The sequence below is a fragment of the Cariama cristata genome, unplaced genomic scaffold (assembly GCF_000690535.1).
Source record: "Cariama cristata isolate BGI_N322 unplaced genomic scaffold, ASM69053v1 scaffold7232, whole genome shotgun sequence".
Lineage (NCBI taxonomy): Eukaryota > Metazoa > Chordata > Aves > Cariamiformes > Cariamidae > Cariama > Cariama cristata.
The window spans coordinates 62,719-77,568 of NW_009603171.1; the positions used below are offsets into that span (position 1 = coordinate 62,719).

At 38.3% G+C, this 14,850-nt stretch overlaps 1 protein-coding gene across 1 annotated transcript in view; it reads right to left on the bottom strand.

Moving 5' to 3' along the window:
• The window catches only part of GREB1L (growth regulation by estrogen in breast cancer-like), a gene marked incomplete at its 5' end in the record, with an annotated part of 38,985 nt that extends 25,617 nt beyond the window's left edge, over positions 1-13,368 (bottom strand). The window contains 7 exon segments of the mRNA XM_009695065.1: positions 652-832; positions 2,779-2,976; positions 4,420-4,554; positions 5,148-5,276; positions 6,146-6,472; positions 11,253-11,438; positions 13,231-13,368. Coding sequence (XP_009693367.1) covers positions 652-832; positions 2,779-2,976; positions 4,420-4,554; positions 5,148-5,276; positions 6,146-6,472; positions 11,253-11,438; positions 13,231-13,368 — 1,294 coding nt within the window.
• Between the last annotated feature and the right edge of the window lie 1,482 nt (positions 13,369-14,850).

Here is a 14,850-nt window from a genome sequence, read left to right on the forward strand (position 1 = left end):
TACTCATGGAACAAGAGAAGAATAATTAGCTTTACTTCTTTCTTTCTTCTTCCATAGTAAAGTTGTGATTCAGTGTGAAGAAATGTTTCTGCACATGTGTGCGTGTGGTGGTGTGTTTAGACATAATGCTGGCCAAATTCAACACAGCTGGTTTTTACATCCTTTTCTTACAGTAGGTAGGGCATTTTTCACATGACACAAAGAGTTAAACGTCTGTAAGCCTTCTCATACTACAAACAACACTATCATCAAAGATAAAAACATGAATTAAAACATGACTGGCTTGTGAACATGGGAGATATTTGGGTTTGAGTAGAGAAAAAGGAGGGGAATAGAAAAAAGACATTAAGAACAAAAGAAAGTTGCAAAATCCAGCCCTTTTTCCAGTACTTCAGTACCATAGCACATACCCCTACAAACAGTCTTGTTAGGGATCCAGTAATCTGAAACTAGTCTCACCTATCTTTAACTGAATCAGAATTAGCTACCAAATATCACAGGCAAGCAAAAAAGATGATTTCTGATTTTGAGGCACAAAATGCCTTAGACCTAGAGAAAACACTGGCTGCCTAAGACGGCAAGTCTTTTGAAAAACCTAACGGAAAGATACCGGGAGAGGATCGTTTTCCTTTGGTAGATTGAAGCAGCTACCTTGTTAAATCCACGTGGGCATTGTCGTGAACCAGCACAAACAGTGTATAGGGATTCTGCTTCACTCGTCTCATGAAAACTTCAAATTTTGTTTGAATCTCATTGTCTAGCCGAACCACGTATTTCTCTGCTCTCTGATATGCCGTTCCATTGTCTTCTAGGCCCAAGTCCACAAGGACACCTGTCAGAAAGAAGAATACAACAAAAATCTTTTCCTTTGAGTGCATCCAAAAATGAAGCGCCAATGGTAGCTTGCCACTTGTCCGCCGATATCCAGACTTAGTCAAATCACTGATACGCCCTAGTAAGAAGATGATTATCCACATGCATTTTCTCTCACAATGGGGATCAAAATGTGCTTCTTGGCTTCTGGGTTTCCTCCAAAAACTGCCTGAAGACCTTTCAAAGACTTCTCACATTACCAAAAAAGAAAAAAAAAACCAAACAAACCAAAACCCACAAAAAACCCAGGCCTTCACAAAATTGCCAGAGCTGTACTCCATTGGCTATGCTCCATGATCCTAGGCCAAACTTGCCCACATTTAGCTAGTATATTAATTCTGTTCGAGTCAGAAAAAGTTATCCTGAACTGTCCTTTGCAAAAATCATAAATTTATATAAAATCTACTTTTGCTAATATCATATATCATTTTTTTCATGCCCTGCTTCAACATTTGTGTCAATACAACTACTCTCCAGCAGTCTTTGTAACGATAGATTGCCATCATATTTATAAAGTAGGTATGATGCAATGTATATGGCTTTGAACGTCATTTGAATTAACGTAGCGGCAACAAGCTACTGTGAAATGTGGGTCAACTATGTATTTGCCAGGGTCTTAATGATTTTTAAAAATTATTCAAAAAAGTAAAGTAAAAACCATTAATTTAAAAGAATAAAATAAAATATATGTGAAACCCTTTTAACAGATACCAGAAAACCTCTGGTTTAGTGTGTAGTAGCAAATTAAGTAAATACAATGTCTGAAGAAACAAGGAATGGAACAAAAAACCTGATAAAGTTATGTTAGGAAAAGAAACCTGTACTTTAAGTAATCTATTTTATTCTTTTCATTTGACTAGTAAAATAGTACAAAGCAAAGAAATAAGATACAGAGATGGACCACAGGACCATGAGACTGCTGACGGGCTCTAAGCAATATCAGGGCATACCTGCACAATCAAAAAATGTGGGACTTTAGTTGAGAGTAAAAAATAAGAGGAAAAAAGGCCAACAGCTACCCAAAACCACTCATAGACACATTACACCAGAAGCTCATATTCATGTGTTTCAAATGCAAATGCAAGGTATTATTAGATAAAGCTGAAGGCAGAAAAAAAAACCAAACAAACTTTCAGCTCCTTCCTAAATAAACAACTATCCTAAGGACTTCATTACTCCCTGATATCAGAGACCAAGAGCTAAAAAGAACCCAACGATTACACAGATAGTCCTTGGTTCTATTAGACAGTAATTTTCTCCATGGGGAAACTCATGCTTTTCTGGACATATGTCAGTCACTAACAAAGGGGATAACAGAGGTCATTCTCAAGGGGGACATATTCCATAACCTGTCCACTAAGGCTTTCTTGTTCCTCTTGAAGCATTTGGTAGCAGCCACAGTCAGACACAGAATGCCAGACAAGAAAACTCACCATCTGAATCAGTATGGCAATTATTGCGTGCCAATGTGCATGGATTACTTGGGCATTTATCTACCTAATAAGAGAGCTTCCTGCACATACGTCCTTGCGAATCCATACGAGAGCACAGGCACAAATGTGTACCTAGAACAAACGGCACTAACAGCTCCAGGGGATAAAAGATCTGAACAGTCGCATTTGCTCATTCCCTCCCTGTTTTGACAGATGAATGCTTCTCCAGGTCACACATTCCTCAGACCTGCATGAATATGGCAATTTCTTTTGACATTTATATGGTACAGCTTGGGCCCAGTTTATGAAAGGAAGATAATCAGAATTCATCCATGATACCAACTAATGGAGCTAATACTGAACATGCAAAATACATATTGGAGCAACTTACTTCTCCATTTATACCAGATATGGTTTAATAACATCACATACTTTGGATTAACAGTGTCTTTTTCCCTTCCCTCCCTTTTACCTGATTGTCGAATCCGTTGCAGGGTCTGCTGCACCAGGACTTCTGAACGGGGAACTATAACGATGAAGTCTACTTTGCTGAAGTGGCCCAGATCCAGGCTCTGATTGCCACTGTCTGCTATAGCACAAACCTGGGACAAGAGCTTTCTGGCAACTGTAAGCTGTGGCTGGTAAATTTGGAAGGTATCAACATCCAAATCTAGAGTGTGTTTGTTTGAAAAAGAAAACAAAACACAACAAGAAACATGTTTACTTTCCCACCTCCCCCAATAAACACGACCCATCAAACAGCCTACCCTCTATTATGAGAAAAACAAACAAACAAAATAAAAAAAATCACTCACCAGAATAAATCTCAATGCTCTGGAGACCTGGGTCCAGATCACAAATGTCAACTTTCTTTTTTTGATCAAAATGTGGTAATATATCAGATGACCTCAAGTACAGCACTGCCCATTTTTTAAATGCCCTAAGTGTTTTCAGGATTTTTAACAGCTTAACCCAAGGAAACCTCAATGCCAACACAGTGAAATGCATGCCGTTAAATGAACAAACACATATATAATATAATATATAATATACCTGCATTATATATTATTATATACCTCCGTAGTAAGAACAACAACAAAAAAAGAACCAGAATCTAAAGATCATTCTCCCTTCGAATTAATCCTGTGAGGAAGCTCAAGAGACTTGTCCTTCTGGGGGTATCAGAACAAAGTAGCTGGCAGTCTTCCTAACGGGATCTCCTGACCCATGTGGAGTCTAAACCACCTTGCTTTCATTCAACTCTAACACTGAGCTGATTAATTTCAGCTAACTAATGTGAATCAAGAGCATACTTTTCTTTCACAGCGAAAAAACTTTACTGGAGGTTGAATTTGCTTTGATACTAGACCTAAAAGAATCTCAGTGTTCACAACAGCTCAGGGTATTTTTTACCATTACTGTCATATGAAAAGGAAAGTACGGTTAAAACTCTGAATAATGAAAGAATTCTGAAAAGGGAAAATGATAATTGGCATGTTTAGACAGGTAATCCCAGCTCATTTTTTGCACCTAAGTTATCTCATCTCTTTATGCTGAATAAGACACATCTCAAATCAGCAAATTATAGATTACACTTGCCTAGCATTTTCAGTCCAAGATCTTAAAACACTTTCCCTAAAAGTTTAAGCCACAGAGCACAAGCCTGTAGTACACATTATTACCATTTTACATGTGGAAAGTGAGGAATATTAAAAATTAAGAAACAGGAGGACACCTGGGGAGATCAGAATGAGAACACAGTTGCCCTGTGCCTTAAGCCCAAGGTTACATTCCCTTTCTAGGTGCGAAAGTGTGAGATGAGTTGACCCTGCCAACGTTACAAAGGAACGTCTTCTCTATTCTGCCTGGTGCATAACAGAAGATCACACATTTCAGCTTAGGAATCATAGAACATAGAGGGGAAAAGCTGCTGAAGGCTACTACAGAGATTTCTGTCTGAGATTGCTGTACTGCTCCAATCAGCTGACAGTATTAATACTTAAAGGTTGACACATGGACTGCAGTTGTGCCCTCAGACCCTTTCGAGGTACACGCATTTTGACATTTAACAAACCACTCACTTATTTCAGATCTTGCACGTAAAAAAAATTACCTGGTTCTTGCGTAGAAACCATGGCAATTGCCTCCTGAGATGACACACACTCACTAACATCTCCATTAAAGGGAATAATGACACTCTCCCCTCGTTGCTGTAGCATTTTCTCCAGAAGCTTGTCCAAATCATCACCTAGATAAGAATTAACACCACCAAATTATCTGGAAGCCGTTTCAGACAAATGACGTAGAATATTACAGACACACAGGTTCTCAACATAGCTGATGTCAAATCTGTGAAGGGGCAGGGGGCTGGAGACACAGGGAAGCAAAGGGGGGGGAATATTTTCCCCTTTTATTTACCAATTTGCCAGTTGAATGAATTCCAAAAAAAGAAACCACAGCTGAATAATTTCAGCTCCGTGCCCTTACAGCTAGTGGCGACATCTGATGATTACAAAGAAACACACACTATAAAACAACCTCTAAAAGCTGTGCTGAAAGTGCGAACAAGAAAAGGCTCATGCATTTCTGGGTGCCCCGCCATCACATTCAGCCATATAAACAGTGTCAAAAATGTTTTGCCACAGGATGAGTAACTCGTGCTGCATAGGGGAAGGAGACGAGCCCTCCTTCGCATACAGCGAATGGAGAGAAGGAAGGAATGCCTCTCGGTGGAGAGGGCAGAGCTGTATTCACGTGCGCTTTAACTGCTGAACAGGAGACACACCAACCCTAACGAAATGACTGTCTTGGCTACAACTTCTATTTCTTAGGATCACTCACCTAAAGATGTATTTTTGAAATGCGATGCCAGGAAACTAACTTTCCCTGTGATGAGTTCGTAACTGATCTCTTTTAAAAATTCACTGGTGGTAAGCATGCTTTCTGCAAGCGCCCTGGATTGATATTGACCTGGAGAAGAGGAGGGAAAAAAATGAGAGCAATCTTTAATACAGTGTACTATCAACACCACCTTTGTATCCTAGAAGCGTGAGGCACGCTGACCTTCAGTTGTGGATCTCCACTGCCTTTACCCAGCAGAGTGGGAGGGCAGTCTCAAGTCTAATTCACTAGTGACAGGACGATTAGTTATATCAGTTTAGCACATCCTTTGCAAGCTGTTGCCCATAGTTTTGCACACTTGGGTGACAAATGACATGCAAAATAAGTATTCGTACCTTAGATGGAATGGAGGATTTGGGGTAAATATGAAAAGTAATTATCCCTAGTGTGCAAAAAAAGTAAAAAACTGACATTACTGATTTGTCTGCCTACCAAGGAAAGATGACTAGTGAAAATTCACTTCCATCCAGACACGCTCATGCACACACAAACATCACAGCCAGTCATCAATGTGGAATTTAAAAATCAACATGGAAAAAAGGATAAAAAGTCTGTTCTGTTTTACAGTGGTATGCAGAAGACTGTGGTCAATCCAATATTGCCATGTGAAATAGCACAGCTGTTACACAAAACAGAGAAAGAAAAACTGACTGTTTTGTCACTGGGTCACTTCAAGATATTTTCTAAGGTAGCCACACAAACAAAGTCTCAGGCCTCTCAAGGAGTAGCAATGACTAGCATACAGCTATTTTTCTAGATCCTCAGGGACATCAGTACTCCAGGTCTTGATGGAGAAATAGTAAACTGTGACATAGCAGTATACCAATATAGAAGAGAATAAAAAGAACAAAAGGGATTTAAAAGCTGGAACAATGACTCAAGATAATTAATTCAGCAAAATTGCATTGGTATTTGAAGCATACTGCAAACATACTGACCTAGGACTACTACGCAGAATTCATTTCCTCTGATCTTTGATGCACAAATGGCAACTACATAATCTGGTAGCTTTTGCTGATGTTTCATTTCATTGAGAGACCTCAAGGTCTCCGAGATGCCCTCTGCCAGCGAATTCTGGGTAACCACCACGTGCACGAGGTCCCGGGACACACTAGCGATTAACCTAGCAAGCCAAGGGAGTTGACCTGGTGACACAGAGATACACTGTGCGCTCATTTGCAAGGATCGCTCTCTCAGAGTGAACTCCTGCATAGCTTTCAACATGATCTGCTCAAATTCTTCCCTCAGGGGTATCTGGTCAGGACCTACATTGAAAAGAAACAAACAAAAGAACAGTATCTCATATCAAAATGTTATTGAACCAGGCATAATCACATGTCTGTCTTGATCTGACAAGCTCCTTCACCGTATTTTTTACATTTACAAAACCCACTCGCTACTAGGTGGATATCCAGTCACGTGGCTTATTCTTGGGTTTTCATATTAGAAGCCTCTCCCACCATCTCTTTTGTTGTTGTTGTTGGGGTTTTTTTTGTTGTTGTTGGTTTTTTTGTTGTGTGGTTTTTGTGTGGTTTTTTTTAACAATGAGTTATTCCATCTCATTCCTAGCTTTTCTACCTGCAGAAACTGGTTGGACAAACAAGGTAGTGGGAAAATATGTGCCTTTTGCCTGGAACAGAAGGATTAATCATGTAGCCTCCATATGTTTTTAAAGCAGAAAACCCAAATGCTTATCCTTGCAGTCTAACCGCAGCCATGCGGTATGACAAAGCCTGTCAAGTGGTCTTCGTTTTGCTTTTGCTTATCATGCATACTAGTAAATTATGCATGGATGTAAACAAACATGTTTAACCTCTTCTTTTACTTTGGTTAAATTAGATTAATTTAGCAAATCTGTAAACCTCTAACGTAAAGAGGTATATGCCACTTTAGATCTACATTCCCCAGACTTTGTAAGCTGTATTGCTAACTTGAATTGGAAAATAGAAATATCAGCTATTCTGTCTTAGCATCAGTCTCTCAACTCAGCTTCAATTGACATTATGCTCAGTAAGATTTGTCTCATTGTCAAAGACACTCAGGAACAGATAAAAATATTCATGAACGCCGAGCAAAAAGTAACCACAGCTTAAATTGCTGAGATCTCACATCAGTGCCAAAGGAGACAGCTTTGCGCTTCAGCAGCTTTCTTTTCTGTGACAAAAAGGGGGGGCTTAAATACCAGAGATATGTGAAATGCTGGTTTTAGTTTTATGTTTTCTTTCAGGGCCAAAGACAACAAGCAAAAAGGGTAGTGAAAAAAAGGAAACAGAAAAGTTGTGTGAGAAGCAGGGCAGGGAGTGAGTAAATAACCCCCAGTACAAAATCTGTAAAAACTGCTGCCTGTTGTCATTTTGCCTTTTTGAGAAGTAATATATGGAAAGTGTCACCATCCAATTACCACAGGATGGTAGGACAACTACAGACTTGTAAATGCAAGGTTTTTTTCATTTTTGATGCAAATTGAAAAGTTTTGATGAGTCTCATGTAATGCAGCATGGGCATAACTCTGTCTTTATAGTTCTCTTTTTTTTTGAAATATATTTTCTTTTTCCTTCTAAGAAAGCATCACACATTCTAGGGTTTTGAAGATCTCGAAACAGAAAAAATAGACATTTATTGACGGAGAGATAAATCTTCTTCTGCAGAAATAAAGTCTATCTACAACATATCAACCACAACAAAAAAGATGTTACACACTAAAAGAAATAAAAGCAAACTTTTGCTGAGGGAGGTTACTTAAGAGACAGGGCTATCATGAATCCAAGAAAAAGAAAATAATTGTACAAATTGAAAAGCTTCTGTATGAGAACACACAGAATTTTATTCAGATGATTTATAAAAGAAAAACTTAGTTATCAGAAAGGCACTGATAAGGATATATTTTGAAGTTAGTGAAGTGTTTAATACCACACTTGGCTCACAGCAGTCTTTCTCCACAACTTTCCAGAAAAATAATGGAACTAATACCAGATGAGATGGAAGACAAAATGATAGATATTGATTTTGATTGTGAACAGTTTCTTAAATACACATACAGGAACATCAAGGTTAAAAGGGAATATTTGGAGGCTTGTCTACAGAAATGAGTATGCAAAGGATCGTCTTGACTTCAGAAAACAAAACTGTAAAACAAATAAAAGCATAAAATATTAATATCTGAAAAAGACCTTATTAACACAGTTATGCTTCCAAAAGTACCTACAGTTTAAGACAACATATTCAAATGCCATCCATTTCTGCGCAGACACACTTCACGGTGCATCCCCCAGGGAACTACTCTTCCAAACATCTAAGACCAGGAGAATTGCTGGAATAACCTCCTGCTTTGAGGGTCTGAATATGCCTTCCACTGAAGGCAGAGGCTTGTTCCTGCCTTGAGTCCGGACGTGTATTCAGACACTGAAGCTACAAAACACCTCTGGGTGCAATGGCATACACACAGCCAAAGCGATTCAAATGTACCACCGCAAGAGAGAAGGGAGAATGATTTTATAATTCTAAACAGGTAGTTAACAGAAGGTCCAGAAATCTCCTCCAGCTGAAAAACCAAAACACAGACCTTAGCACTGCACAGGATGAGATTGTGTTTGCACAAACAGTAGTGCAACAGTAAGAAGCAGGAGATTACAAATGATCGAATGTAACCCATACTGCAAATATGGGCATCTTGAGGTATGAACACAAAGCTTGAGAATACTTCACTATGAATGCTGCCAAAGATAACAAACGTGAAATCTGAATAAGTACAGGAGACAGACTGTAAAATACCACTGAAATCAAACACATCTCTTGATCTTTTTTTATTTATTCCTTTATAACAGTCAGTGGAATTTATTTATAGCAATGGTATGGCTCACAATCACAGCTTTAACTGTGTATAGTCTTCATAGTAGGTTTAAAATGAAAGTGTCAGAAATGCACTTATTTTGTTTGCTTTGATTTGTAATATAATTGTGCGATTGCCCAGCTGATTTCTGAAAACACAACAGCATTATCCTACAATTAACAATGTTGTCATAATCTTACAGGAAACCTGAAAGGAATTCTCAGATCTATCTTTTTTCAGAAAAGGAGTACTTTCATAAATAATATTCTTGTGATCTGTGATCACAGACATCTGCAAACATGTATTGTCCAAGTAGTGGGATCTGAAAAAATCAGGCAAGACTCAGTACCTATTTCATTCTTCTGTCTGCTTTTTTATCTTTGCCTTCATCTTACTCTTTTGCAATATACTCTGGAAAAAAACCCAACTTTTTAGTCCTACTTTCTCAAGAAAAACAGAGGCTCACATGAAGAAACTGTTAATTTATGTGCTTATTTGCCTCTTCCCCTCATCAAAAACTTTTGAAGCTGGCTGCCCTCCAAGCATTTTTAATCTGCTTTGATTTTACAAAATGGGATAAAGTCTGTAGTTCAGTGCAACTGTCACAATTCCAACAGTTTTAAGTTTGTAGCAATATTCAAACCAACAACATGTTTTGATCCCCATGCTCTGCAGAATGTTTTTACTTTTCTCCTCATTAGGCTCTTTCATCTCACAGGGCTGGAGCCCATCTCCACATAAGGCCAAATGGAAAACTATTCAGCATTGCACAGCTAAGAACAAAAGCCAAACTAAACACCTGCTAATAAGGGAACTGCATTATGCTGAAGGCATGGTGCTCGCTAGACACAGCTCAGCTCAGCTCCAGAAGCTTTGCATGAAGCCTTCTCTAGTTTGCAGTGAGTATAGACTTGCTGCATCCATCTAAGGTTGGATTTGCTCATGGAGTGTGGTTCACTGACTCGGTAAGTTTCAATAAATAGTTTATTTTTAATTGGACATGCTGTTATCAGCTGGCTACATGTTTCTCTGAAGGAAATTTGCAAGCTGCCTCTATCAATCCAGAACTGTGTGAAGCAGCTGGTTTTAACAGGCAGGCTCTACAAACTTTGCAATGAAGATGAAAACCTCAAATAACAAATGTAAGCCCACTGAGAGAAGGGCAACAGAAAAACATTAAGCGTGTAAAAAATAAAGCAACCCTCTGTCAGTTCTAACATGGCATCCAATGGACTACTGAGGCAGAGAGTGATAAAATAAAGCAAACAAGTCACTTTTAGAGAGGATTACAATACAGAAGATGGCCTCCTTTCCGTCTGTAACAGTACTGCATGAAGGGAGAAGAGCAAAGTGTAAGAACCCATGGGTGAAACCTGCACAGAGCATGTTTGCTCCCTAAATTCTAGGGTTATCACCAGTTGTGCTCCTTTTGAAACATTTGCACATTTCCTACCATTATGCATTACAGATGCCCCACTGGAAACCCAGTACAGGAAGAGCTGTGTGCTCTTCACAAAAGTCATTTCACACTCCTCTATGACAAGCAGCATCTTTTCAAACACAGAAGTTAAGACCGAGACTGCTGTGAGAAGTTTCCCAACGCTATCCTTCATTATTCTTTAACTTCTAAAACCTTACTGTTAACACTGCTGCTTTTTAGTCTAAGGTGGAGAAAAATGTCTGGACCTGCAATAAGAGAAAGAAAATGTGGTTTGCTGGTTTGCTCTCAAATTTGCAAAGAGTCCATTTCAAAGACATTTGCAAGAATAAGATATTCACAGAATCACTGCCTTAGTCTGAATAACAAATGTGGTTTTCATGTAAACGGTGCTGTCACCAAAACAATGATGACCATCACACATCTGCCAGCATTTGTCACAAAACTGAATAAAACAGACTGAGTGTCCTTAGAAAGAGCTGTGATAACTGATGGTTTGATACCCTAAGCAAATGAGTTATCTGCATTGCAAATCTATTTCACAAAGGTGACCTGGTCAATCCCCATATGGAGAGCAGAAGCAGTCTCAGCCTTTAAATTCACTTCACTTCTTCAGTCTGACGAACAAAGTAGCGAAGTCACACACACTAGATGGAGCCACTTACCTCCTCCAGGCACAAAAATAGCCAGAAAATTGGCTCTGAAACGGACATAAAGAGGGTGGGGAGAAAAAAGGACAGTCACAAATAAAAACAAGTGCTTATGACAAATTGCTTACCTAGCTGGACAAGATACTGAATAGTTAAAAGTATCATATTCTCCACACTTAGCAGCTGACTGCTGGTCAAACCCAAGAGATCCAAATCCTTGTTTTCCAGCTGTGGAATCTTGTAGCAGTTCACCAGCAAGGGACTTACAACAATATCACCAACATTTCCATAGAAATAAGGTAAAGTGCCATAACCTTTGATAAGAGAAAAACACCCAGAAATTCACAAAATATGCCACTACATGAAATCTTGCACAGTGTATACATTTTCAAACTTCTCCTTAATGTAATCTTGCAAAATACACTGCATCAGTGACTGTTCTTGGCATTATAATTGCTTATGAAATAAATAAGACAGTGATCCTTTGCTGTATTTTACAACAAGTCATCAAACAGATTTGCAAAAACTAACAATAACTGCATACAAGCAGGATAATTATTGTTATACAAATACAGATGAGAATATTATCTGTTTGGGTCTTACCCTGACCTTTAAATACAGATTCTCCATAATATAGTGTAAAAAAAAAAAAAGAAAAAAAAAAATCAATGGAAGCAAAAGTACATTGATCGTAACATTATAAAAGCAGCATAAGTCATATTAGCATTGATTCAGCCACTGTGGTATTGCTGTGACTGATTTCACTTTTTTGCCACATTTCCATTCTGTTTTCATAAACAGGTTAAATAAACTCCAACAACTAAACTTGCTGTTCTGTAAGGTAAAGCACATGCCCACAGGCTAACGCCTCTTTTCCTTGAGAATGTTTTCATTTTAAAAAAACTTGCACCCAGGCTTTGCCAAACCCGTTCATTTAGGTACATCTGGTTCTGTACTATTAATAGGACGGTGTTTCTCAGGGCCACTCACATTTAGCCTAACCGAGGACTTCACTGGCAACTCTCCAAGAGCCTAAGGGCTGCATTCAATTTGCACTTCAGCTGATGACTGTAGGCACCCGCATCTCTCATAAGGAAGTGTTTCTCTGAAAACTGTTAGAGCACCATGCTAGAGCTTTAGAATAGGCTTCCAGAAAAGAACACTAAGCAAAACAAACCAGAAGAACTGTAACCCTATCCTTGATGGATTTACTAGTATAGGCGGCCCTGTTAATTCTCTGGGAATTGTGTGTATTAGGATTATCTGTGCAAGTGACTGCTTGGAGAACTTCTCCATTTCGCCAGAAATGATAAATTATTCCATGGATTGTATTGACAGGCATGTTTTGTTAACACTGAAGCTACTTTACACAACCATCTGTACTATGCTAGACTGAGAAGAGATTTAGAGTTTAAAAAAAAAAATTAAAAAAATTTAAAAAAAATCACTCATCAAAATTTTGGCAGTACTAGTTGACCCATCTTTTGTTATACAGCATGCCCAAATAGCTCGGGTTGAAAGGGATATTCATATTACGAGTCATACTTTTAAAGTAAAAGCCATGTTTTTCTAAAGGTTAACAATGTACTTTACACAGCTAAAGGATTTTAAAAGCGTGATCTGTTATCTCAGTTGCTTACAAGAACTATGGACTATAAAAGACAAAAAGTTAGTATGATTTACTTCTGATTAGTCAGTTCAAATAAATTTTCTGGTTCTCATGCAGAGTCCCTGGGCTTCAAGATCTGGACTATAAATGCTGCATGAAATATTTGCTCGTTTTGTAAGTTGTTTACACCGGAAAGCTATTTTCATTACACAGAAGTATTTCTATTCTTGGATTTTACTAAAGTCTTATTTGTACAAAACTTCAATTTGGCCAGAGGTTTTGTATAAATTTGACCTAGTCATGACCCATTTGCAAATCAGGTTCTCCAGAAATCACCTAACTTCCAATTTTAAATGTTGAGCAACTAAAGGAAACTATCCGTGATAAACTGACTTCATATGGTACTGAACGCCAAAAGAAACTTTAAAAATTCTTTCTCCTAGGGGAGCATGTATTTGTTTAAAACGCAGCATTTGATTCTCCAGAGTAAGACTTACCTATCAGAATCACTGGTCTGACTCCCGAGTTATTCAGCAGGTTTTCAGGAACTATTACAGTCTCCCCTGCTGGGATGGGTTGAGGCTGTAAAATTCCAGTTAACATGGATTGAGGAACTGGGACTGACAAAAGAGGCTCTATAAAATAAAGAAAAGAGAAGCTTCCATTACTGAAGGGCTCATACTGTGATTTGGCCGTATGAACAAATAAAAAAAAAATTACTGCAGATCACCAACTGTAATAAAATTCAAAAGGTCTCTGCATTTCCTGCTATAGTTTTAAGTAATTTAAATTAAGAGCCTATATCTTCCTCTAGCCCCACCCCTAAAATAAAACTTTTTCTGACCACTGTATTGTTGGTGGGAATGAGAGAGGAAAACACAGGTTTGAATATGCATTTTTAAACAAAGCCAAGTACTAAGCCAAAAGGCCACCTCTAAGAGGGAAGCTACCTCTCAATACAAGCGAAGAGACTGCTCTGACTTCTGACCTAGAATATACGTAGATAAGAAAAACAAAACCAGGCCAAAATCTCAAAGCCGTTCTTAGACAATTGTGACAAAGATAAAAATTAGGCTTTAATCACGAAAGAGCAAGAACAGCTTTCACAACTAAAAAGAAAAAAAAAATGCAAGAATTTTGTAATCTGTCACCAGGTTTCAGCATGAGGTCTGCTTCCAAAGTTTCTCAGGCTTCATTTGGTGGCTTGTAACAGATTTTTCAATCAATGCCATCAATAGAAAAGCATCAAAGGCAGCATGAATGAATGCATATGTTTTAGCAGTGGAAATTGTTTATCCAACAGAAAAAAATACTATGAAAGACCCATGGAAAATGGAGTACACAGCAGAGGTAGCAGATTGGTGGAGAGGAACTCAACGAAAAGGGGGAGATTGCCTTATAACACGTATCTTCAGCAGGTCTCTGGAGCTAGAAACCTACAAAACCTGCAACTGATTTGAGGTGCTCAAGTAGGCAGGCCTGCACTACCATGTAATCCTTCTTCCTATGATGAATATCTCTGAAAATTAATTCCAAAATATCTCAAACCCAAGCCCTCCAAAGCAGAGCTAAAAATACATTGCACATGTTGGCAAATGGCTTTTTTTCATCCTTCTATGTTTATTCTCTCACTCTATAGAGAAAGGAATAAGTAATGGCTTATTCCCCTTTTCAGTTGTGGGATTCAGCATACTTTGTAAAGTGCTTGAATAGCGAACAGTTTTTATTGATAGTTATGTATAAAGAGGTACCTGCATGGATATTGATGAGTATTCACACATACTCGTAATTAACCCTATTTCATAAAACAATGTTAGAGACCCCTCCTAAAGCTTTTCCACACACAACAGACCTTTGGTCTCACAAACTTCATGCTTTTAACTGAAGACGACCTAGTGGACATCAGTGTCCTTTGTTAGGTCAAAATTATATACAGCCGTTTTTCCTATCCAGGAATGGAGTGTACGGTTTCTGTAGCATGCCACACCAGATTAAGACACAACATTCAAGGTGAAGGCTAATGAAAATCCTTGAAATATGTTCATATATCCATGCACCTGCACAATTTTAGAAGAACTGAGTTACATTTAGGGGAATAATAGCTTTTATTTTTTATT